Source organism: Tauraco erythrolophus, chromosome 10 (assembly GCF_009769465.1).
Source record: "Tauraco erythrolophus isolate bTauEry1 chromosome 10, bTauEry1.pri, whole genome shotgun sequence".
NCBI classification, from domain to species: Eukaryota; Metazoa; Chordata; class Aves; order Musophagiformes; family Musophagidae; genus Tauraco; species Tauraco erythrolophus.
In genome coordinates this window covers 5,917,720-5,943,605 of record NC_141474.1, presented here as the reverse complement: position 1 = coordinate 5,943,605, position 25,886 = coordinate 5,917,720, and the positions used below count along the sequence as shown (strand labels likewise).

Sequence of the window (25,886 nt, the reverse complement as noted above, 5' to 3'; positions counted from 1 at the left end):
ACAAAAACGTAAAAGAGAAATGAACCGTTCAGTCAAGCAGCCTTACCGGAACACCTCAAGCGGGGCAAATACAGTAGAAATGATGTCCCCAGCGTATGGAAAGATTTGCATGGAAGTGAGGGAGATCTGGATAGTCCACGCAAAACGCAGGATCACGTCTTCTACAATGGCACAATAGTAGTATGCCTGAAGAACAAGAGAGACAAACAGGATAGCTCATCGTACACGTTCTGCACCGAAGACAAACCTCTTCAGGAAGGTACAGAATTTGCTGCTCAACCACTAGAAAAGTGGACAGTACGAAACAATCTCTTTGAAACAAATCAACTCTACAGCTAGAAAATCCCAGCACGTGGCATTCCAATGGCCAACTACAACATGCTCGACAAATTTTGCTAAAATCTTAAAAGCCTTCTCTAACATAGCAGCAGGCTGTATACGCACTTTCTGTGGGTAGACAATTCCTTCTCGAAGAAAGGTATTTTCACCAGCATTTTTGTCAAAGAGACCCCAGTCCATCTTCAGGTCCCAAATAAGGGTGTAGCAAGAGCTGATGAAATAGAAGATAATCCACAGGTAGAAGAACACTTGGGTGTCACTGTGGTTTTTAGCTGGAAAAGAGAAGAACAGCACACTTGTGTACAACTTAAGGCAGATTGCCCTTAAAACAGCTACAAATGGGCTGATTTGATCAGTGGAAATAACACCCCTTTTATTCAAGTTCTGGGAAAACCAGGCTAATCCGAACCAAACCAAAAGCCGTACCAGGAGCAGCTTTATATTGGCATCTAAATTCCACTTTCATCTCATTCAACCTTTTGCACCTGGGATGGAAATTTGCACTAATATTTTTATTTTCTTGAAACGTGTGGCAGACCTGCCATTCTAACTCTGAACAGCAGGTGGAAGCTGAGGGCCATATTTCACAAAAGACACGGGCTTGTACAAAGGAAAAAGCAATGAGGCAGCGTGCAGGAGAGTTTTGTAAGAGAATACTTTAGTTTGTCTGCATATAAACAACTGTGAATTAGTGCACTAAAAGCCCGAAAGAGGATGGGCAGTACAGGAATTTCCACCGGCCATTTGGGAGGCTGTGGTGGCAGGGGAAAATAAGGAAAAAGAAGGCCATACATTAACATGTATGTACAAAATCCTGAAGAAGGCTCAGTATAGAGTTTTAAAGTCCCATACAGAGCTCCTCTTTGTGAAACAAAAGGCTGTGGGACTAAGGTCTCCTCACTTGCAGAAACGCTTTTGCCACCAAGTTGCTTCCCATTCTCCTCTGAAAAGGTTACGCTGCTCTCTCAATTCAGCTAAATTTCCCTACATCAGCCAGCTGGGTTAAACCAAACAGATCTGATACTTCCGTTTGCTTTTAATTAGCAAATCTGGGTCATAAAGTCCATAAAAATAAAACACACTATCATGCTTCGCAAGGCTGGGACACTTTACATCTCTCCCTGCTGCCAGGAGTCTTTCCTCCTTTCCGTGCAGCCACTGCAATTGCTCATTCACTGATTGTTTCTAACAAAGCCAGTAACACTTATAGTACGAAAAAGCCATAACGTTTCCAGTCCACACCCGACGCCACACTAAGCGACAGCACTGTTTTCCAGACATGTGGCTTTAAAACAGCAGAATTCCCGAAGCTGATCATAGAGGGAGCAACAGGGCAATTTGCTCTCTCCTTCCCTTTTTGTTTCTAACCTTTATGATATAAATGTAATGCAGCAGTCTGATAAAATTAATGGAGGTGAAAATGAGAGGCATCGTGTAAAAGTACGTTCCTCCCATTCTGCCTGGAATGGGCTTCCTGGACATGATGTGCAGGATATAGGTCAAATACACACACTTATTCCTCTTTCAAAACACACCCCCTAAAGCAAACCTATTAAAGCCACTTATGCAGCAAATCCTATCTGCAGCGAAGCCTCGCATCGGCGCTCGAGAAGGACACAGGGCTGCTGCAGCATTCCGCTTTGCCTCGCTTCCCTGCTTTTGTGCAAGGCTGGAAGCCTCGGAGCAGTAACGCGCATCCTCCCGAGGCTCGGCTTTGCCCAGAGACAGGTCTGGCACCGCATCGCATCGCTGCGGAGAGCCATGACGTCACCCCGGAGCAGGCAGGCAGAGAAGTCCTGCAGAATACGGGCTCTGAGGCTCAGGTACATTAATGCTGCTGCTTTGAAACCATCTCTCCCCTCCCTTTTTTGAAGGGCAGCTGCCCACAAAACAGGACAGAGGTGAGGTTTTTGGAGCTTAGCAATTAAGGCTCTACTGCAAGATTTAATTCTCTCCCATTGAGTCCTCCAAAGCCTTCAGTTATGACCTCAGGAAGAAAGGCAGATGCTGACATTCAGTGACTCAGAGACACTGAGCCTGTTCTTTCCAACATTATTTTTAGCTCATTAGATCTCCCTGTTTAGTTCCCACCACCAGATCCCAAACAGTAATTCAGAGGAAGCTAACGGGTTAAGTGGTTTCAAAGCACCTAAAATGCTCCAAACTACCCTGTGAGGCTGCATGCTTCCTATTGGTAGCTTAGGCTTGAAGGTTAGGTCATGTTGTTTGGGTTTTTTTCCCTTAAGGACAGAATTAAAATAAACTGAGTCTGATTCTTACTCCACATCTTCATGGAGCAGACATGCAGAAGGCAGCGCAGACACAGTACCACCCATTGCCATGCCTTCAGCCACAGCTGATCATCTCAAGCTACGTAAGGGGCTAAAAAAAAAAATCTGTGTCCTGAGTTGGCAATTACATAGGAAGGTGGATTTCAAAGGTTCGTGCTGCTTAAATCCGAATTGCCTTAAGGGTTATTGCGTGCAATTATGGACAGGAGAAGTACTGGGGGAAAAAAAGGCCCAAGTAAGAAATATTGTGGCATTAATCTCATCCACCTCAAAAGGATGTGCTCACTTCTGTTTCGGTTATCCTGGCCTCAGCTCCCTTTCCCTGCTTCTATCTTCGCAGCAATCTTTTCAGTGGCACCTGGGGTCATGCTCCTCATCCCTCACCCCTGCTCGCTTTCTCATCCACTGGCTTCGTAACGCATTCAGCTCCTAAAAAAATTCATTAAAAACCCAAATCACTCCCTAGTACAACACTCGAATCAGAACTAGCCTATTGTCTTCAGCCCTGGCCTTTGAGTCCCTTCCTTTAATCACTTAGCCTCCTTTTCCTCCTGCCTGCAATTCTGTTTGATACCTTCCTTCCTTCTGTCCTCATTGGTATTCAGCCGGTGTACAGAAATATGTTACTGCTCTAGGCAAGCAATTATATCTCAATCTCCACTGGCTGGTCCTAGTGGCCCTCTCCACTGCTGCTCAGGGGGCTAGAAAATCAAGGCATTCATATTCTGCCCAGAGGCTCCATCTACTCCCAGCCTGCCAGTTTTCCAGGAGCAATTCATAGTTGTGCATATGTATGATGATGTCACGGTCTATTCAAGCAGGAACTGTTCCATCCTGTGTTTTCTTGTTGTTCAACAATGTGCTAGAAACCACCAAAAACCAATAGAGAGGGATAGTCTCAGGATGAGAGAAGGACTCTGGACACCTGGTAGATCTCAACCTCTCCAAGAAGGAAAAAAGACCAAGTCTCAACCTCTCCCACAGACTGCAGCAACCCTTCGGCAGCAAAATCACCAGTCCACCCAAAAAGAGGTGCATGAAGGACCTTTGTACTCCATGCTCCAAAGGGCATCACTGTGTAGCAACTTCCTAAGCTGCAGTTATTCAAAACAGCACGTGTGGGACCAAAAGACCGTCAGCACAAAACTCGACGTGTCAAGTCGCAGGTGCAGCTGTACCCGCCCTGCTGATGGGCAGATTTCAATCCATGTTCACATTAGCAATTCTGCAGCGTGGAGGTGCACAGCAACGTCAGAGGCTATTTGAGTTCGCAGTGCCCCGCTGCCTCCACTTGCTGCAAAGTCGATGGGAAGCAGCGTACTGCGGGGGCCATTTGCAACCGTCACCGCAGAATTTCCATTAACATCCTCAGTTTACCCTATAAAAGGCAATTCCAGTAGATACTCTGCACAAATAAACCTACAAATTGCCCCAGAAGGTCAACTAGATAAATAATGGAAGGCTTCCACCTTTGAACTTAAGCTGTGAATGGCCAGAGTCCGAGAAAACAGCCAAAGGCTCGTGCAGCAGCAGAATTTACTGCCTGCAAAAACTGCTGATAGACAATATCTTGGATCCCAAACCCAGCCCCGGGGGACACAATATCTGACCAGCGTTCTGAAAGAATAATACTCTGCAGAAATTACAGCCCCTTCTAAACACAGGCAAGAGAAAGGTTGCTTTCCATCAAAGATAGACAGCAAATACTATCCTGAACGCTGTTAATATTGACTTTACTTCCAAAGAATACTATCTGTTTACTCTGCTGAATTATTCTGGGGAATGTAAACACTATATAGTATTCAACACAGCAAAAATCAATGCCATGTATTATTGAAGATCTGGATAAGGGCACAGCAGCCCTCGATAAGCACTCTGGTGTGTCAGCCACTGCAGCTGGCTGTGGTTTCTGCTGATGGCGAAAGCCGTGATAAAAGCTGTGACAAGGGTGAGGTTATCGGGTACCGCAGCCAGGTGAGCCCCACGATATCACACCAACCTGACCCGGCCACGGCAGTTCTGCCTCCAGCCTCAATTAGAAACCTCTCGGATGAGGCATGCCAAATTCACTCTGCTTTGACCACCAGCCTTTCAACCGCAGATCTGAGCGGAACCAAACCAAAAATAGATGTATTTACAGTGTACGGAGCGTACGCTTTCCGCCACCCAGTTAGCCTGGGGATGACACGTGCCCATTAACTCCATCCCAGTACACAACAGGAGGGGGGTGACAGCCAGAAGTGACTTATCTATATAAGAACTGCCATCAGAATGACATCCCAAAGCACTTGTCTAACACCTTGCTGCTCGAAGTCCAGCATTACCAATTCCTCAGTAATTATACATCGTAATGAGGGAACAGCAGCAGCGTTCCCTTTCTGCCCAGCCAGCACGTACCGCTGTTTAATACTGATCAACGGCGGAGTCACGACGTGACAGCGGGCTTAATGCAGCAAAAAGGCAAACAACCCGGAGGAGCACACGGAGGACTCGCCATCGTGCGCTGGTGGGCTTGGTCAAATACCAGCCATTTCCTATGAACAACCTTCCCTTTAGATTCTGCTATAGCCTCCAGGCACAATTTGAAACAAAGCAGCAAGATATAACACAGCGAAGAACTGTCATCTTGTTTCTTCTTCTAGTTAGACTCTACCTTTGTAGAGCAGGGAAACCCCCAAATCGCGTTTTGACCAAAAAACACTCTGCAGGTTTGCATTGGGCTTGTTGGACAATACGACTGTGTCTAATTTCAAGAAGTCGCAGCAATCTCATTGCTTGTATCTCAAACAGAAGAAAGGGATTCAATTGCAACCAGGAGGAAGTATGTCAGTCATGGCTGAGATTCGATCTGATTCTTCTTCTGGTGGCTTCTCTAGCATTTGAGAAGCGTTCTTGGGGGATGTTTAACTGCTACCTTGAGAAGGATGGGGTTTCCAACCTAACTATTTGCCAGTGGTCTCACTAACAAGAATATCTGGATTCACATTCAGAAATAAACAGCATGGTAATCAGGGTCTTCGCTGGACAATTTAGGGATCGGGACACAACGTCATCTGCTACTTCTATAGTGCTTTGAGATCCCAAAGCAAACTCCTCCAAAATATAATGGCAATCAAAAAAATTCAAATTAAAAAAAAAAAATTTAGTTGCATGATCGCATCTCCTAGAATTCTGCAGCACCAGAGAACTCCAGACCTGCATGCATTTGAAAGGAAAATCACTTGTGACGTAGTCAGTTGCTTTTCTTAAAATGTTCCATTAAGAAAAAAAAAAAAAAGGTCAGGCTTCCCCCTCTTAAGTGCCCACGAAATGAGGTAACAGTAGGCCATCCTTTTTACTTACACCTTACTCATTAGTGTTCCTGCTTGTCCAGTCACCTTTCACACTAAAGCGTATTAAGTGATACAAACGGTTCTATCAGTCCACTTCCCAAATCCCGACTATTAAAATCCATCTCTCAGCCGCAATCTTGAGAAGCAAACGCATGAATCACTCAGCGGCGGGGTGCCGAGGTTGCCTCTCCCCCACGGCGCGGCTGCCGGCACCGGGAACGTCCTGCTTGACATTAGCAGCCCTCTAAAGCACGGGAAGGTTTCCCTGTGGGATTCTCTGCCTCATTTGTGCTGACGTTCGGGGTGCGGTGGCAGTTCCCGAAATCGCTCCAACACCTCCTCCCAGGCTCCCCATCGAGCGCAAGCTGTCGTCTCGACTCGTCTTCCCCGCTCACTCACCGCAGGCTGCCGGCGAGCGAGATCCTGCTGGCACCTCCGCCCCGGCCAGGGCGGTCCTGCCGCAGCCCTGCTGAGGTGCTCCTCATCCTTCCCAGCTCGAGCCCAAAGCACCATCACCAGGACGGATGCGTAAGCAATTAGAGGAGCTAACGAGGCGGTGCGGAGAAGCCGGGCTCGCTCGGGGTGCCGCAGAGACCCACGTCAAAGCCAGGAGGAGTTCAGAGGGCAGGATGGAAATGTTTGCCCAAGGCAATGCCTCCGATTCTTCACTAATGACACTGCTGCTGCTCTGATGGAAAGGATCAGAAAGACTGGCTAATGAACACAACTCATTACCCAAGGCCTCCTGGGCACGCAATGACAGAGTTTCAGACAAAAATTCATCCTAGCTCACAGCAATGTGACAGACATTGCACGTTTTGGCTCCAAACAGTCATCCTGATGGAGTTGCCAGTATGCTGGGCTCAGGCAAGCCGTGCAGAAACTGCTAGTATTAAGAAAGAAGCCAGTTAATCCCATTACAAAGTTTGTTTTACTTCAAGAGGTCAATCCCAGCACTCTATAAGGCTCTTGTGACACCTAAATCAAATGATCTGACTTGCTGCAGCACTGACAGCTCTTCCAGTGCTGAGAAGGAGAGGGAGAGATGGGAGATCTTGTACTGACATGCGAGATAAACTAGGAAATAGGATCTCACAAATGCTACTTGCTTCATTCTTTTGTGAATGTTTGGGTTTTTTTTAAAGTCTTGTACTTTTTTAAAAAAAAAAAAAATTGTATTTGAATTATATATGTCCACTCATTTTGTCTTGCTCCACTCCCTGGAAATGAAACGACCTTTCTCAGTTGAGGTACTATAAGCTGCAGCACCAACATCCGATTTCCGTGAAAAGTCATTTTAGTCCCAGTTCTCACATCACCTTCTTCTCCTCTTCTGCTGTAACCGTTCCGGATCATAGTTAATTTTGTTCCTCCTACCTGCAAATTCATTCCACAGGGGTTGCATCCTCATGCAACCTCATTCCTAACGAGGTGGCAACAAAGGTTAAGTGACACAATCTACTAAGTCAGGTATCTTCCTGCAGCTCCCAGCACAACACCCTGATGTTACCACCATCTTCTCGTCCTTCCTCCTGTGCATCGTCCTCCTCCACCCGGAAGCCATACTCCTCCCCAGGGGAGCGACCGTGGGAGAACCAGCGATCCGTTCCAGCGTGAAGTCAGCTACACCAGCCAGCATCACCACTGGTAACATCTGAAGCCATCGTGATTAATGAGGAGTGGGCAGCAGTTACGAGACCTGGGAATCTTCCACTAGGTTTTCAAAAAGCAGGACGTTTCCCATTCATCTTCATCTGGTCAGACCTGGTCGAACTGCTCTATTAGTAAAGGATGGTCCAACACCTTCCTGCAAAAGCCCATTAAGCAAAGGACAACTCCTGCTGTGACAGTTCTTGTCTCTATTCCTTGGCCAAGCACAAGGAGTTTCACGGTTTCCTCAGGCTTTAAAAAAAAAAAACAAAAACCAACAACAAATTTCATGTCACTTTGTCAGGAGAAGCCCATTTCTGAAGCCATGGTGAGAACACGGACAGAAGCACTACTCTATAGAGACAGCTCTATTTAGTTAACTTCTGTATTTTTAATTACTGTCAATTTCCTGGGCTGTTTAATGAGAAAGTGCGTGGTAGTTATATTATCTTAGACCAACCTAAGGCTCTCCACGGCTCTTGGAAGCCGATGACAGCCAGCGTTCAGCAGTCTTATTTGGAGTACCTGGAAAGGGTGTGGGATCAACATGGAAGAAGAGACACTCAAGTTTCCAGGCCGCATGGACTAACTTTGGAATAATTCAGAGGTTAATAAATAGCTGGATACTACCCAGACCACAGGGATTTCATTGAATAAGGTGTGTAAATTAAACCTACAATGAAAGCTTGCATAAACTGTCTTTTTTGTCAGTTAAAAGATAAAATCCCACATAGCCAACTTGAACTCAGGACTTGTGCTTCAGCTCAGTAAATGTGTTCCTGGAAAAAACAAGGTAAAACCCACAAATGCTCACGCTGAAACAGCAAATCCCACAAAACAAGAAAATGATGGAAGAGTACAAAGCATTCATAGAATCATAGAATCGTCTGGTTGGAAGAGACCTTCAAGATCATCAAGTCAAACCATTCGCCCTGCACTGTCAGGGTCCCTAAACCATATTGCTCAACACCAAACCTACACGGTTTTTAAACACCTCCAGGGATGGAGAAGCTCAGTTCTTCAAGCACAGTAGCCAAATCTATATTCTGTGTGAGCCAGACGTTTTTGACGACACCATGGGAGCAAAAGCCATGGAGGTAAGAGAAAACTGACGGACAGTAGCAAAACCAAGACGCGTCTCACTTTGCTCTTTGTAAAGTCGGAGCCTAAATCATGTACACAGCCTAAGAAGCAACAGGCACTCAGTACAACACAACTCCCGCCACGCTGTTTCTCCTAAGAGCTGAACACCTCAGTATAACAAGCCTGTCTTAAAAAGGCTGAACTGGGTCGGAGCAAGGAAGGAAACCAAGGCTGGCTATTCCAGGTATGTCAGCATACCCTGATAAATGCAAGTACATTTTCTAGAGGAAGGGATTCCCGTGGAATGCTACGATAAGCTGGACTGAAGCAGAAGCAGCTATACCAGTGCCCTTATCAAGGAAAGCGCATCTGCTTTCGGCAGAGTGGCAACACCACAAAAAGCAGCCGCGTGTCGAAATAACACCGCACTTGGGGTAAACACTCTGCTGCAGGCTCGGCCTTAATCGTTTGTTTCCCCAGCACCACTTAGGTTTCCGTAGGGATTAAATAAGGCAATATAATATTCGGTTGGCTAGCTCCGGGGAAGGCTGCTCGGCACTGCCAGGGAAGTTAAAGCAAGGGCAGGAGAAAGCCGAGGGCAGAGGCTTCTGCTGGGCGGCGCGGGGAGCGGCGGCATGCACGGCAGTTGCTAGGTAGCTTAGGGTTACAGATATGCCTCATTTGCCTGTGCAAACATACCCCGTAGGACTATATTTACAGAAGGCGGCCTTTGCTTCCCATTCCTTTGAGCGATATAAAAATACTGAGAATTCTTCCTTTGGGAGCTCAGCAACAGTTGCCCTTGGGTTGCTGTTGTTGTCGCTGAAACACGGCTGTGTTGGAGCCGTGGTGAAGTGGGCAGCTTGAGTCGGCACTTGTCCACGCAGCTGCTGCTGGCTCTGGTTTTACGTCGTGGAGTAGCTACTCTCACTCCAGCTTTACCAACACCGGAGATGATAGCTTGGTGTTCACTCTGTAAAACTGGTCTAGACCCATGACAAGAGGACTGCCAGTCTGGGAGAGAAAAACCTAACAGATCTTAGTGGTCCAACATCCCAATCGCAATTAGCAGAGAAAATTGCATTCTGCATCTTAACCAAAAGGAAGAAAAATAAATAAACAGCTTCTCTAAGGGAAGAAAGAATCAGAATTATGCACTGCTCGAGCAATACGAATTATTAAACAGGTATTTTGGGGAAACTGAGATACTAGTCAAGAGCCCACAGTACGCTGTATTACCGGGGAGGGGGGATCCTTCACTACAGCAGGTTTGGAGAAGGAAGTATCACATATGACTAGAAGCAGCATACATTACTTAAACGTAATAAGGTGGCATTTGTGCATTTGCTTAAAGTTGTTTTCTGACAAGCATATGAAAATACAGCATAACACCACCGTTAAGCACGCTCTGTATGAATTATCTGGCTTTCAACACCAGCAAAACCCTCCTGGCCACACAGTCCATCTTCACACAGCTGGCAGACGCAAGCTAAAAACCTACAGAACAGCTACAAATTTATTCAGTGTTCAAATCAGGGGAGGACGACAAGCCTTTCCAGGGGGCTGCGACGTCCCCAGGACTCCCAAGTGGAGAACAGGAGCTGGTGTACATTACCTGACCTCCCAAGAAAAGGCCACCAATTACGCTCTTGTCCTGGCAGCCAAAAGCTGCCATTCCAGAGGTATAAGTCATAGGCTTGCAGACACAGGCATGAAAGACTGTTTAAATAAAACTCTTATTACCGCAGCAATTCGCAGGTGCGTTACTTATTGCAATTTAGAGCAGGTCTGAGGAGCAAGGATCTTTACCAATTGGACACTCATTTTGGGCAGCGCTTGCTTTCTCAATAGCAAGCAGCTAGCCCCCAAGGGATGTTTTGTAGGTAAGAGATTGGTGTTTGTCTTTGCTATCCTTAGGCAGACACAGAGAAGGTGTGGGCGAGCGGTGCTTCTATTTTCAACAGTAACATCATAACAACTTGATGATAGACCATCTGATTCCAAGTTCAAAAAGAACTGGAATCTATGCAAAGCACATAGATAAAATTGCATTCTTAACAGGTACAGCACATTAAGAAAGCGCATTTATGGCAGGATGGGACTAGGTCTACAGGGTTGAGAAGACACAGCAAGGTCTTTAGGCAACCTTCTGAAAAATCCCTACAAGCCCAGGGACAGTGACATTTACAAAATCTGTGCTAGTGTGTGATTTCCTAAAGCCACGAAGCTTCCAAATCTTTTTGTACGATACCAACCACTACGTGCTATTGACTCCCACGAAGAAAACTGGACAGACAAAGGCTGGGAGTCACAAACCTCTCTCAAGCAATTGGAACAAGCCCTGTGCCCGGATCGTAAACACCTCATTACAACCCACTCCCTGCCAGACTTGAAGAGCAGACAACAGTTATGTATGGCAGCAACAAGAACAAGGGTCAGCGGCACTGGCGCGGGTGCAAACTTCGAGGGGAGTAGAGAGAGGTCAAATTCTTCAACAGGACATTTTAACAGATGCTGGGTTTCCTCTTGGTTTCAAACCTACCCCAACCTTCCCACAGAAAGCCCTGCCAGAGCGTTCCCCCTAGGAAGGAGAAGCATTAGTCAGCCTCCCCAGAGCAGGCACTGTATATAAAAACATATAAGCAGTGACTATAGCCAGGCAATCTGTATTTGTCTCATCTCGGGGTTTGGCAGCAGTGACTAACTGGACTGCAGGGCTGGAACTGAGGAGCTGCAGAATGTCACTGAGCAAACGAGCACGTTAACTAGCAGCATGCTCTGAACACTTCTCCCTGCCTCGCCACAATCGTATTTCAGGAGACGTAATTGCTCGCGAGCCCGTGCGGTTGCTAATTTCTGGAGATACAGGAGGCATATATTTTCAAACAGAAGAATACAGCTCTTAGGACTTCAGAACAATGAAAGGCAGGGCGACTGCCTGAAGTGCAGAAACTAAAAGCTTTTTCCTTCAGTACAAGAGTAGAATCAAGTAATTGTCGTTTCCAGGGAGATGGGGAACTTTCAGGGATCAGAGCTCAATCTGCAGTTAAATGGATTGGAAACAACTCCTACCAGCTGCAGAAAAAACATGGATAACACACAGGAAAATCCAGAGAGGGCATTTTTCCAGCACTGTGCACATCTCTCCACACTCAGGAAGGATGGACCGACTTTATTTGGGTGATCCAGGCTGGCTATTCATGAATGCCACAGGATAAGTGTTTCCTATGTCATCCTTTTTCCTTATACATCTCTCTTTCAACCTCCTTTCACAGCAAAAACTGACAGGTATTTCAGTTTTCTCCTTTCACAAGAAAAACCTGAAAATTCTCTCTCACACTCCAGAAGCGCAGTTCTAAGCAGACCAGGTATGTGAAAAATACCTAAAAGAAGATCTTAAAATACTCTTTGCAAGCTAGGCAGGCCTTTGCCTTTCCACTGAGATGTTTCACAGGTGCCAAAAGCTCACACTTCAACAGGATGCCAAATTCTGAGCTTCTCCCACGTAAAAAGCAAATCCTGTGACTTGCAAAGGGTTTTCCAAAACGACCAATACCTTTGTGAGTGTTGTAGAGGGCTGCAAATGTCACCACGAAGAAGGTGGTGGAATATTTTCCAGCATTAACCAGATGAAAGGCCCGTTTGTTATCACGGTAACGGCGCAGGCACTGGATGAATCGCAACCAAGCAGGGATGCACTGGACAACTGCTCTCACTCCGTAGGAGTAGCTGTAACAAATCTGATTATCTGCAGGAAAAAGGTTTCAGGGACAAAGAGTTAGCAAGTTTAAGAACTCCTATCGTCTTCCTTTCCGTAAAAGTAACATCACTTGACACGAAAGCAATTCCCCACCAATGCCTTATACTTCGGCACACACATGTATGCAGACGCACATCCAGTACAGCGAGAAGCTCATCACCAGAAAGCATCCTGAAGCCCTTTACTCCACCTCAGAGGTATTCAGGTGACATCACATCAATAACGCCTCCAGACAGATCATCGTCTAACCCTTTCACTGCTGCCAGTATAATTAACATGCAAGAGGATTATTTCTAATCTGTTTTAAAATTTATTTTGTGCTGTTGGCAGTACTGTGAATAATCAAATGGAGGATGGAATTACAAAAGGCCTTCGACACTGAGTTTTTGTGCATAAATGGGAGAGCATTTTCAAACTCTGCAGGACAGCTCAAAAAGACTATTTTGCCTAAGATGTCCTTGACCCATTTTTCTTGTATATTGTAGGAGGAAAAAAACATATTTCAGTATGTGTTTGGGATTTTTTTTTTTGTCTTTTTAAGAAAAAAAACCACAAACAACTGGGGTGAGAGGTAACTACACCAACATGACATTGTGTCACACCCCTGATGTTTGAAAGCTGCCTTTTTATTGAGGAAATGACCTGGAAAACCCCAGCTTTGCTGGAACCTCCAAGCATGCCATATCCTTATGCTCTCTCGATCAGCACATATAAATCAAACACTCCACGACCAACAAACATTCGCTTCTTATTCAGACTAACGGAGACAAGTTCTTAGCTGATACTTAGCCCAAAGCACTACGCTATCATTCCACTGTTTGGATTGGAAGAGGACAAGTTGTTAGCCACTCAGTTGCTTGATTTTTTATTTCTAATAAATAAATATATAGTTACTTCCAACGCTGTCTTAAAGGGAAGAGAAAGATCAGACAGATTGGAAGAACAAAGTGAACGCTGATGCTCATTGAAGCATACTGCTAATTCTTTCGGCAAGTGTCAAAACCATCAGACAACACGATTTGTCAGCAGTCACTGCTTAAAAAGGAAAGACAACAGCTCAACCCAGGAGGAGACAGGTACTATTTTGCCACCGGGAAGGCCAAAGTCAAAATTCATATGCCAACTCTGCAGCTCTTCTGGCTAGAAAGGAGAGATGAGGCAGAGCACGCACAACCCTGGCGTCACAGCAGCAGCTCTAATTGAATATGGGGTGGCACTAACAAGCTCTGAGGAAGTTTCTCCACCCTTTTTTGCTTTAGGGTACTGCGATGGAGCCTGTAAGAAGCAGGCTACAGCACAGAAAATGGTGGTTAACAAGCTCACGCAACTCAATTTCATGCTGAGCAACAGGAACAGGCTAAAAGCAAATACACAGATAAACCACTATGAAATAAAACAACAATGCCAGGAAAATGGATTTCTCTTTCCAATCAAGAAGTGCTGTGTCTCAATTCTTTGATGAATACACACATCGGGCCAAATGACTGGATTAGGAAATGAACACAGATGTGAAATTCCATTTCTCTGGATGGAAACAAGAAAGGGCAGAATCTCTCTAATGCTGTGTTTACAAGAAACGCAAATTATTTAATTTCCTATGTCACTGGTAGCCCTCTTCAAAACAGACAGATGATTATGAAGTTGCCTTGCTCAGTGTTTTTCAGGTCATTTTGACCACATTTGCATGGGTCATCAGCATTATTCTACCTGTGTTTGCCAGAAGTCCAGCGTTGTCCTCCCACTGAACCTCAAAGCTGTAGAAGCAGATCATGTATTCCAGATCCATGAGTATCACGACCAGGCTGTTGAGTTGATCAGCCAGCCAGAAATCTGCGAAGCCTACCTTGTGGAAGGGAGCAGTGAACACTCGAAACTGTCAGGGGGAGGGAAAAAGAAAAAAAAAAAGGAATAATTCATGACATAGCGTCAAAGACATCTAAATGCAGTGGCAGGACATCACAGCATTGAACAAATATGGAAATAACAGAAACGCTTGAAGATTTATTGCTGACCTTTCGCTCCTGCTGACAAAAAAAAAAGATAACTGTCTCCTCACTTTTAGTACAAATAACATTCCTGTTTTCCTGCTCCTGTGTGCAACTACTCATGTCTCCCCCACCTTTTTTTTTTTTTTTTACTGGCAGAAGAGCCCAGTCTCCTCCAATCAAGCTGTTTCCCAGAAACTCCCAGTCTCTGTGTAAGAGCCTTACGCAGCTCTGGTTCTCCGTTGCTCCTCATTTTGATCAGCACTTACTTTCAGGCATTTACATCACATCTATTGACATCTTGCACACTTATCTTCTCCCTCACACTTCAGGTCAGTCAGATTATAGACCCTCAGCACAGCCATTAGCCTGATCCTGGCTCGTTTTACTTAACACGAGTTTGTTCTTTGGCGTTAGAAGTTAGAAGAGTGAGGATTATTACTGCCGGATCTCCCAAGCCCTCTAGCAGGGAAAGAGTTAAAGAAAGGGCAGAGGAAATCCTCTTGACTGTCAATTAGACTCCCCCTCAATCCCCGTCCACTTTCCCTCTAAGCCTTAACAGCAGTTTTGCTACTTTCAAACCAGACAGTTTTCATGGTCCATTACCTTTGATTACAACTCTCTCTACCCAGTTAGTTAGAGTTACTAACGGCCAATTTCTCAAAGAGACAGCACCAGCACCATCCGGGAGCCTGGAGATTTATGAACCTTTAAATTAATGAAAGCCCAGGCTAGCACTGATCTTTTATATTGCTCTCCTTATTAATCTATAGGGTACACAGTTACAGAAACCCGGGAAAGGACCGACACATTCCCGTCAGCTTGTCATGGCAATTTAAGGCTCTGGTCCTAAATTTCAAAGCCAAATAGGGGATTAAGACTTAGTGGCATAAAGCAGATATGGATCTTGACCCAGAAAGCACTGTGCTCATGTAGGACGGCAGCTATTACAAAGGCTCAAACAGGGCCGGCCGTTAGGGAGGTCTCTCCTCAAAGCAGTCCAGCTGCAGAACAGTTTCTGCAGAGGTCAGAGAAGCTACGTCAGCCTTTCTTTTCAAAAGGTCCTTCCTCCGTTTTACCAGCACTCCCTGATGCTATCTTGACCTGCTTCATCACAGGATTTATTTTTTTTTTCTGGAAACAAAAATCAAGTCAAACAAATGAAATGTGAAAACATCTTTACAGAGAGATCTCTCTGGGGGAAAAAAAAAAAAAGAAGAAATTAATAGAATCCTTGTTGTTTTTTAATTGAGGGAGAAACACTCAGGCACTGCCAGATGACAGCATAAAACTTTTAAGAGAGCAGAAGAGAGTAGAAGCTTTCCACCTAAAGGTGACAGCGGAGTCAGCGGACATGTACACAACCTAGCTAAGGCACTGGTATCTCACTCAACCATCCTCAAGAGCCCGAGCTGCCATTCAAACCCTCTGAACCCCGCGTGTCAGGTGCCGTGGTTTCCAACTGCTGCCACACACTGCCCGGGCACAGCTAGAGTTACAGCCCAGCCACCAGCGGGTACCACTGGCAACGCCTCACTTCCCATCCGAGAAGTGTCTGCAACATCTCCAGTGAAGATGGGCCACAAGTCATAAAATACCAAAAGCTGGCGCTGAACTTCGGTTTCAAGTAATCGGTTGCAGTTATATATCAACGGTTCCACAGTCCAAGCACAGACTTCCTGCTGCTGATTACTGCAGTTTTAATAAGCGCTGAGACAGCAGATATATGAGCTGGAGTGAAACACTTCCTAGATTTTCACCTCTCAGACAGGCTCCCTACAGTTGTTTGGCCATTTCGGCGCCCTGCAGAGAGCGTGGGCACGCAGACGCTGTGCCGTCCCCTGTGCTCGGATCCGATTCCTCCCGGCGAGTCGCTCTCCTCAGCCTACACAAGTACATTCATGGGTGTCTCATCGGCAGCGAAAGGGCAAAGAACGCTCACCTAAGCAGGATGCCATGTAGGCAAGAAAGAAGAGCCTGACATGGGAATTAAACTTCCTACCAGCTAAATAACCTTTTTCATTCAGAGGAAGACCAATTCAAGTGCAACTTGTAGTCCGTCAGGGATGATCAAAACCAGATCCTGCTCATAAGTACCAACAAGCAGTTGTTGGTGATCATGGGTGGGTGGCGGAAGGCCTTTAGATCCGTCAGAAAATGCTAAAAGACACTGAAGTACGTTCCTGATTTGGTTCTAGAAAAATTGAAGGTAGCAGTAATGCTCTAATACACCTCATATGTCAGACTTCATTTTGGCTAGAAATGAAACATATCAAGCATGTGAATTAAAACTCTCATTAAACCAGAATCTGTGTGAACAGCACAGTTCTAAAAATTGCCCTATTGAAATCTCCTTTCACCCAGAATAGCTGCTGGCATTTGTGAGGAGAAATAAAATACACCTAGCCAGCCATTACATACAATAAAAATTAGAAAAGCCTAACGGCTACTCTTTAAGTGGTTTGCTGGCCTTTCCCCTCCTCCACTTCCACATAACACACAGTCAGATGTACTGGGTCATTTTCCACCATTAAGGTGATCCTGCATTTTGATGAAGCTTTTCTCCCCGGGAGACCTCAGGATGAATTGGCCTCTGCACACTCAAAGACACGTCCGTATCACAGACTGCAGCGTAGTCTAGAGATAGCTGGGATAGAGCAGGTACTGGGAACTAAGAGCTCTATGAAGACTGAAAAATCTCACCGTTAAGACATTAAGGCAAATCAGCACAGATATTGCTCACATGGTCAGAGCACTTCCAGTGCTTCCCCTAGCACCAAGGGACAGCAGTAAGAATAATGAGGCTTGGGACTAGAGGTACATCTATGAGAGGTGGCTGAACGCTGGGAGGCAAAAAAAGGAAGAAACTGAAATAATAGTAAGCTAGCAAATCAAATACCAGAGGTAAGCGCACAGAGGTTAACTAGCTGCGTGTGTACCTGCACGCACACGCTTGAAGCATGATTCTACGTTTCATCTTTGTCATGTTCCAGATAAAGTTAATTGTTTTAATTGGCATTAAAATGATTCTATGAATAACATCAGCCAGCCAAACCCTCTTCCGCCTGATGCTCTCAGAGCAGTTCCAGCAAGAATAAGGTATCGAGGGAACCAGCTTGATTAAAGTTAATTTAAAAGGGCGTACAGGGTGGGATGAACGTGTGAAACAGCCATTTGGGAAGAAACTGATGAGCCATCCAACAAGTTTGAAAAGTGTTCTTTTGGAGCTCCCACCTATAACTGGAGCACTGAAGTAGCAAACATATTTACATTCAATTTACCAGATTTATCTTACCAGGAAAATAGGAGCTGGGTCTAAAAATCAATAGTTTAAGACGACAAAAGGATCTGCTGAAAAAAACTTCCACCCATCAACATAATTTTATAAGCAGTTCCCTCTCCATCAGTGAACCCTCTCAATGCTGGCACTCATCCAGTTTGGGCTGAGGAGCACCCGTGCAGCCTTACGTAACCATCGTAACCCAAACCAAACTGTTTCACTCCATTAAGGAACAAACAAGCAGAGATATCCGAGTGTTTCCATATGAGCAAAAGTATGTATGCACCTGTCTATGGGAAGATTAACAAGTAGCTACCTGGAATAGGAAGATAATGATGGACTGGTACAGACAAGCAGAAGTTGCTTCTGTAAAGCCACGCTCAACAACCATTTGCAGTCAATACCTTATCAGGTCTGCTCTACGAATACACAGTGGTATAAGCATCCCTCTTTCCTGAAGATTAGTGATGCCTGTATATACTTAACTGCTACTGCTCAGCTACAGCATTTTTTATTTATTTACATCAGGTTTGAGACTTACCAATAGTTTAAGCAGCCAAAAACGGGACTTGTAATATAAGGTTTTGGTAGGGTTGATGAGAAAAAGCAGCATGAAGCCATACAAGATGAGTGGATTCACCTGCATAGGGATGTAGGTGAATTTACCATATATACATGCCAGCAGGCTCAGGCACCACAAAACCCCCAGGAAACCAGCAATCTACAAGAAGACAGAAAAAACACATAGATACCTCATGAAAACATAGCTCTGAAACCTACCATGAATTCTCATTATAAGAAAAGAGAGAGCAGCGCTCAATCCTGTAATCTAATCAGACTTCAGCAACTTCCTCTTCTAATTGTGTTAGAACTCCTTGCCAGGAAACGGCGCAGGATTTATCCTCGAGATACGCCGCACAGCTCAACCACTCCTACAACCTATGCTGTTTACCTCAAAGAGATGTTGATGGGACAAGTTGCTGCGGGGATTGAGTTCGAAGATGAGGACGTGATTCACTCCAGCTTGTCTCCAGCCATACGTGTTGATACCCAGGAGAAAGAGGAATTCTATGAGGAGAAAGCCACCTCGATAGATTCTCACCAGTGGCCACACATTTGGTCCATCTATAAAAGCCACACCTGGCAAAGACAAAAAGTAAAACGACCTTAGTGATAGCACAAGTCATGTCACAAAGCAAATCTGTGCTCTGCTGCTTTATGCTGGCTCTCAAATCCCTGGCTGCACCCCATGAAAACAGGGTACACTTGTAAGCACCCACATACACCAGCAAGAGGAGGACTTTTTGCCCAACCTGTCAGAGGATTTAGGAGTATTCTGGGGAAACTGGTATAGTCGGGTCATTAGCAGCATCTAAGTTTCCTGTCTCACGCTACAGGCATGAGGGACAGCACTAGCATAAATTGTAACTATATGCACTTAAATGTTCTGGTTTAATGGAGATGACATCCCAACAGACGGAGGCACAAATACTTCAGCTCCCCACAAAACCAAGAAAAACCATTTACAGCATTTAAAAACAATGCTAAACCACGCCTTAATCACTGAACTCAGTACATCTGTGATGTAATACATATTCATAACTAGCAATATAATAGCCAGCTGCACCCAAACAGAAAACCCAACATAAGGCAGCAATACTGGAAAGCCTGTTGCTTCCTTTGTTCGGGCGTCAGGGTTTTGGAAATAAATTTGCTTAATTTCAAACAAAGACCAGCCTTATCCAGCAGCAGCTTCCTCTAGCACAAGCCTCTTTGCAAAATACCATCCCCTGGTTGCCCTGTACAGGTTTTATGAGAAAAGCACAAACACAGTTATTTGAATCCTCAATTTCAGTTTCACTGAGTGTTTCTCACCCGCATGCTTTTTAAAGGGGAGAAAAAAAGAATGTGCAGTTTTACAGAATTGATGTGAAGAATTTATTCCCACAAACCTTCCTGTCTAAATTACAGCCCCAAGTTTTTCAAACTTTTCTTCAGAGAAAGCATATCCATAAGAAGTTTCATGTGTTCAGCACCTGTACCTCATACCACATAAAATCACGGAGGAAAACTGTGGAAGGAACAACGACTCAAAAACCGTGGCTTTAAATTTAAAACTTCAAGAGACTATTGGATTCAGGCAAGAGAGAGTCAAATTTTGGTCAGAAATGACAGACACCCTGAAGAACCTGAAAGAAATGAGTCTTAAGCATGGAATTGCAAAAGTAGCATTTCAAATTTTAATCTGAAACACCTGCAGACAAAACCAAGGGAGGTGCTTCCAAACAGGACACGGTAACTTCCAAAAAACTGAGTAAGAAACGACCAGACAGAATAGGACGGATGTGTTGTGTGCTATTCGAGACAGAACACCCAGAGAAAGGTTTATCCTGAGGTGAACACAGTTCAATACGACAGTACAGCATACGACTTAAATAGCTAAAGCATGCTAATCTCATTTCTGGACTCTCAGGGTGAGAGAGGACCATAATCGCAGTGTGGAACAGCAGCCAGTTCTGCAGAAAAAGCAGATACTGAACAGTACAAGCAGCTGAGATGATAACGCACGGAAGCTAAGAGTATTTCTGTTATTCTCTCCTCTGACACCAAGACCCTATCTAGTGGAGCTTCCGCGGTATGAAGGCTAGAACTGATTCTCTTTTCGTGTTTCCTAACTGAACCATTTTCTTCACCACAGCCGAGCAGTCTGACTGCAGATCCTCGAGGAACTCCGCTTGCAGGGAAGAGCCCAGCAAAGGTGGGTAGAAGGTCTCCAACTGGTGTGACCCAGTCCAGGGCTCTGCACTACTGAGGCAAAGAGGTTTTCCAAATTCATGTACTGTTTCCATGTAAATGCAATCCAAGCAAAGTCACCTCCTAGAGCCAGCAGGTACGTGACACTCGACCAACTCATCCCTTTCAGCAAGTGCAGGCTCTGAACAAGGCACTCAGAGAGGAAGACGTCCCTGGTGACAAGCCCAACAGCATCGCAGTCTGATTCTCAAACAAGAGAGACAGGGCACTGCTGCAGCAAGAGTCTGGAGATTTTGCAGAAAATCTTACAGGTTCCTGGTTAAAAAACATGTGCTCATTTCCATGAACTTTCAATCTCAATTACACACTAGCTTGGCACCTAGGAAAGCTGATACAGAAAGAGTGAGGCCTCAAAATTCATACTCTTTAGGGTGACATCCTCCTGGGATCCACCTATAGCATTTGCTGACTTTAACAGACCCCGAGTTATTATGAGCTCATCTCTGTAAAACGTTGCTGTTCTAGTTTTCAAATCAGGCAATACAAAAGTGGTTTACTATTAGAAGTCATATTCTAATGCTGTTTCACAGACCCTACACATACAACACCAAAATCCTTACTCAATCAAATCATAAAAACCATTTTGGCAAAAGTAGCAGAGAGGTTAGCAAAGTAATACCCAATTAAAACCAAACACTTTGCAGTTAGAATACAGTTTTTGTCCAATATCTGAAATAAAGCACAGAGATCAGATCATGTCTGCTGATACAAATATACCTATTATCTGCACTAGGTTAGTTACATCTGCTTCAGAGATACAATCATTTTTATGAATTCATTCTCACAACTGTGTCACTTTTTCATTCTTAATACTGAGAGATAAAGCAAACACAACCAGCTTCAATCATATTTGCATCTCGCACAAAGATCAAACATGTAAGTAACAGAAAAAAAAAGATATAATGAATAAAGAACAGCTTCTACACATTAAATGGACCCTTCATGCAGACAGGTCAACTTTCTGCCTCTACCATAAGACCACCAAATGGGAAGCACTGCAAACAGCTTCTCAAACAGAGACATTTCATCCCAAGAGATGACTGGATTCAATTACAGAAACATCTGATTAAAAATTCTTTTAAGTCAAAAACACAGACATGGGCTTTCCCTAAAGCAAGAGCTTGTAGGTTGATTTGTTAAGCCTTTTCCTTTGTGCCACTTAAGCAAGTTACAACACTACTGAAATCACACACACAATTAGTAAAGTCGGTTGCGATCAAGCAGTGTAGCTGGATCTACAGTAGTAACATGGCTTTTACTCTAATCAGAGACCAAACTCAGAAGGCACAAAGCAGAACAAAACCAAGGCCTGAGACGGGCAATAATTTACTGCAGATTTTAAACAATCTTGCCAAAATCTGCCAATAAGGAAAATTCAGTTAATTCCATTAATAGGTATGAGGCATTGAAATCCTAGAATTTTCTACATGAAAATGGCCTGATTGGCATGGTGCCCACGTGGCTCTGTGTTTGGTCTCATTCTCTATAGGGAGTCAGTACCATGCAAAACTCAAGTTCTACAAGCACCTCTCTCAAGGTGGGCGAGAGGGCTGTGTGTTCACATAACAATAACAGAAACCTGTCTTTGTACATGGATGTCACACCTCCAGAATACCTCTCCAAGAACAAGGAGGAAACCAGGAGAACAAACAATAATACATTCAAAGTCCAAAATACACATATACAACATGAGAAAAATCGCAACCTATTTCTGAGCAGAACTAGTAATTCACAACAGAGTGATCTGACTCAGGCTGATTTAATCCAGAACATCCTGACCAACCCAGTTCAGGTCCAGGCCTTTGCTAAAGTGATGAGAACACATCCAAGCCAAGGTATGGCAGCCAGTCGGGCCCAGCCAAGGATACCCACCTGAAAGTATGACAGTGATGTTCAGTGCAATGAACAACCCACAGAACAATCCAACCCTGAATGTAGTCCAGGCTGGTACAGGCTGTGAACAAAGCAATAGTGAAATTAAAACAGAGTAAATAGGTTAACAAAGTCAGACTAATTTGCAGAGTACATTTAAAATCAGGGATGCAATGTTCTGATCTCTGATCGTGCTCTTGAAGTGAGGTTTTTTTAAACTGAACATGCTGCATAATACTCTTGCCTGTGTCACTGCTGTGTTGAAACAGAGCTTGGGCATCTCAACGCCCTTTGAAAAACATACCAGACCACACAAACACTAAGCATATGTTACTATTAGCACAAATTTCCTTTTACTATTTATCTCATCCCTTCATTACCTTGTCTGTATGCATTAGGAATAGTAAGTAAGCTATTTCCAAATCTTCCGGAACCAAAGCAGATTATGTGACCGTGCCCCCTCACAATTTGCGGAGCATGCTTACAGCAATTATTTTCACTACTTTGTTCAAATGCTGAATCTAATTTGGCACCTTGACAAGCTGGAGAAGCAGCTTTGCTACATAACTCGATCTCTCACCTGAGCTGCTCCTAAAGGTGGAACACGCAAACGTTTCATAGCCTTCTGTCTGTCTCCATCTTCTAACTCGTTGGTCACCACTTCCTAAGGAGATAAAGATATACATCACAGAAGTTCATTCTAACGATATGCACATGATACTGCACTAAAACGAAAACAAAAAATAGCGGTTGACTTCTAAGTTGCCTTTGAGCCCTGGCCCAATACTCTTCTAATACCTGGTAACAAAGATATGAAAAGCTCGCCACGCTGCATCAAGTTATTACACAAGACAAGCTAATCCTGCGTGAGCTTTTCAGAGAAAAAAGTTACCAGCTGAAAAGAACATACCCCAATTTGCGTAAGCAGTGCTAGAAATCAGCGGCATTTCAAAAATCAATTAATGGTTGTCTTGGTGGTGAATACAAGCTATAGAGAGGGCGAAACATTCTAGGAATCAGTAGTGAACAAGGAAACATTATTTTCTAGTTAAGAGGAGCAGTGCCCAGACTAACATCTTTACCTCTGTTTCGGAGATAAGCTGGTTGATCTTCTTGCAGGTGTAGAATGGTGCCACCTCCACCTCGTCCACCCGCCATTCCGCCCCCCGCGCTGTATCCAGGTTCTTGTCATGCTTCTTTAAGATCTTGCGGAAGCCAGTGAAGTTCAGGTTCTGCAGACGAGGGGAAAAAACAGTTACTGGCTTTTAACCGCAGCCAGCTCCCAAGAAAGTTAAATGGTTATATTTCCAGTGCTAGCAAAAAAGGAATGGTTAATAAGAAGAATCAAAATTATTGCATCTATTGTCAGGAAGTTTTTGAGTTATTACTTTATTAGAAGTAATATATATCCTACAGAAAAAAACCCATGGGACTCAAGGACATAAGAGGTAACTGATTTGCAGGGAACTACCTAAACCTCATATTCCCTGAAAAGGTAAATCACTGCCAATTTCCTCCTTAATGCAGAAAGTGACAACATTCCTGATGAAACCTCACTGAAGACAAATAACCTTTAACATACTCAAAACTTGGATGCTCAAAGTTATTTCAAGACCCGCTCCCCCTGTCCAAGTACACCTTACTGCGTTCGTCCCAGGCACTGCAACTCGGCAACTGGCCTCTGGATTTACACTAGTTGTAATGAGCTCTTAAAAACACAGAGCTGCAGAAAGACCATGTTTTGAAACAACTCTCAGAATCATTACCAATCCTTCAAGGCATTTTCCCTTTGGAAAAGGCTAGACTACTGACTTCTAGTTTCTTTAAACTTCACATTGGTTTCAAATCAAGTTGTCCAGATAAGCGCATTACAGAAGGGAAATCCTTGTACAACAGAACACTTGTGAACATTTTAAATGCTGCAGATTAAATCCAGACAAGATCATCCCCATAACAGCACCCTTTTCCACGGAGTGCACTGCATGACAACTGCAAAACTAGCTTAGGCTTTGCAGATGTGGAAGATGCAACTCTCTAGTCTGTCGAGATAAGCACACGATGCTGCATTAAAACACGCATTAATGGTTGACTTCCAAGTTACCAACACCCTTCTAATGCACAGTGACTAAGATAGGTGGAGGTCATCACACTGTAGGCAATTGCTGTGACAAGATGCATTTGAAATCCTCCATTTCATTATACAGAAAACGCCACCCAAAAGACTCAGTGTTTCATTCAAGCAACAGCAGGAATGCAGACAGACCACGGCAAGACTCACTTCTAAAAAAGCTTAGAAAGTAGCTTGGAAAGAAAAACAGAAAACAGCAAAATCCAATGCCCTGGGGAAAGGCGCCAACTACTCACTGAAATTATTTTCAATCTAATTATGCTTAGCGTGATTTAATACCAGAACCCTACCGTATAGGTGGGGAAATGAGTCTAGGGAGACAGGGGCAGGAAGCCAATGCATTAACGATCTGCATTATTGCAGACAAAAGACTTTAATTACTTTCTATTAGAAAGCCAGCATTCCACCCAGGGAGAGAAGATCACTATTTCATACATTTGAAATGAAAACATGCAACAAAATGATGATTTTGGTCAGAAATTTTTCTGTAGCCTGAACTGACCTCACTTTATCTACCCATGTGTGCTATCACAGCCAACTCCAGTGTGCACTGGCAGGTTGGTCACGGTTAGACCAGACACTCTGAAACCTCTCCAGTGGCATCTCATCCTCTGGCTGCAAAAATTCTGCAACCCCAAAGTGCATGGTAAAAACACTGTTGGTTACAGTGGTACTTCTGACAAGGAACACACAGCGATGGAACTGTGAAACAGAACAGTCAAACATCATTTATGCAGTCAGATGTTTGCTATTCTTTCTGCTCATGTTGCTTTTATTTGGCAAGGGGCTTTCTCCAAGCCTGACTTCCATTTCTGCTGGATGCTAATCAAATTCATTGAAGTGAATCAACTAATGGTATGTTTTGTCATTAAAGGTGAAAAAAACAACAGTGCAACTTATGCAATAATATTATGCAAGATCAAGTAGGATCAAACAGTGGACTCAAAAATATTTGTTCATATCAGGAATGAAGTATCAGGCAAATGCGTATCAGGAAACGCACCAGCAAGGCAAATGCACAGCAGTTCAATAAGTCTGATTCAACCTCCATTAATTGCTCCACAAGTGTATTAACCTATATATAAGTATATACCATATACTTAACTTCTCAAGATTTGTTTGTTCTAAACCACAGTATTTTAAATATATAGATTTATTTATATGTGTACATACTCTAGAATAATATATTACTGTTAATAGTAAGTTAATTTTATCAGAAGTTTAATCACTGGTAAGTTAAAAAAGTAACAGCTGCCCTGGAGACAAGTTATAGTTTTGCTTGATGTTGGGTTTGTGTACTTTAGCAATGAACACTTGGCTCTTGCTTCAGTCCTGAGGAATTTGCTGGTAAC

General features: G+C 44.1%; 1 protein-coding gene across 3 annotated transcripts in view; it reads right to left on the bottom strand.

Annotated features, from left to right (window-relative positions):
* Positions 1-25,886, bottom strand: part of XPR1 (xenotropic and polytropic retrovirus receptor 1) — a 111,388-nt gene that overhangs the window by 2,902 nt on the left and 82,600 nt on the right. Inside the window, exons 5-13 of one of the 3 annotated variants that reach the window (XM_086617942.1) lie at positions 23,489-23,638; positions 22,987-23,070; positions 22,407-22,488; positions 18,673-18,860; positions 18,262-18,441; positions 14,163-14,328; positions 12,252-12,443; positions 445-611; positions 47-186 (exon numbers count right to left, since the gene is read on the bottom strand). In XM_086617942.1, the coding sequence (XP_086474068.1) occupies positions 47-186; positions 445-611; positions 12,252-12,443; positions 14,163-14,328; positions 18,262-18,441; positions 18,673-18,860; positions 22,407-22,488; positions 22,987-23,070; positions 23,489-23,638 (1,349 nt within the window). Of the gene's footprint in view, positions 1-46; positions 187-444; positions 612-9,135; positions 9,142-12,251; positions 12,444-14,162; positions 14,329-18,261; positions 18,442-18,672; positions 18,861-22,406; positions 22,489-22,986; positions 23,071-23,488; positions 23,639-25,886 lie in introns of all 3 variants that reach the window. The other 2 variants (XM_086617944.1, XM_086617943.1) reach the window with 2 other exon arrangements.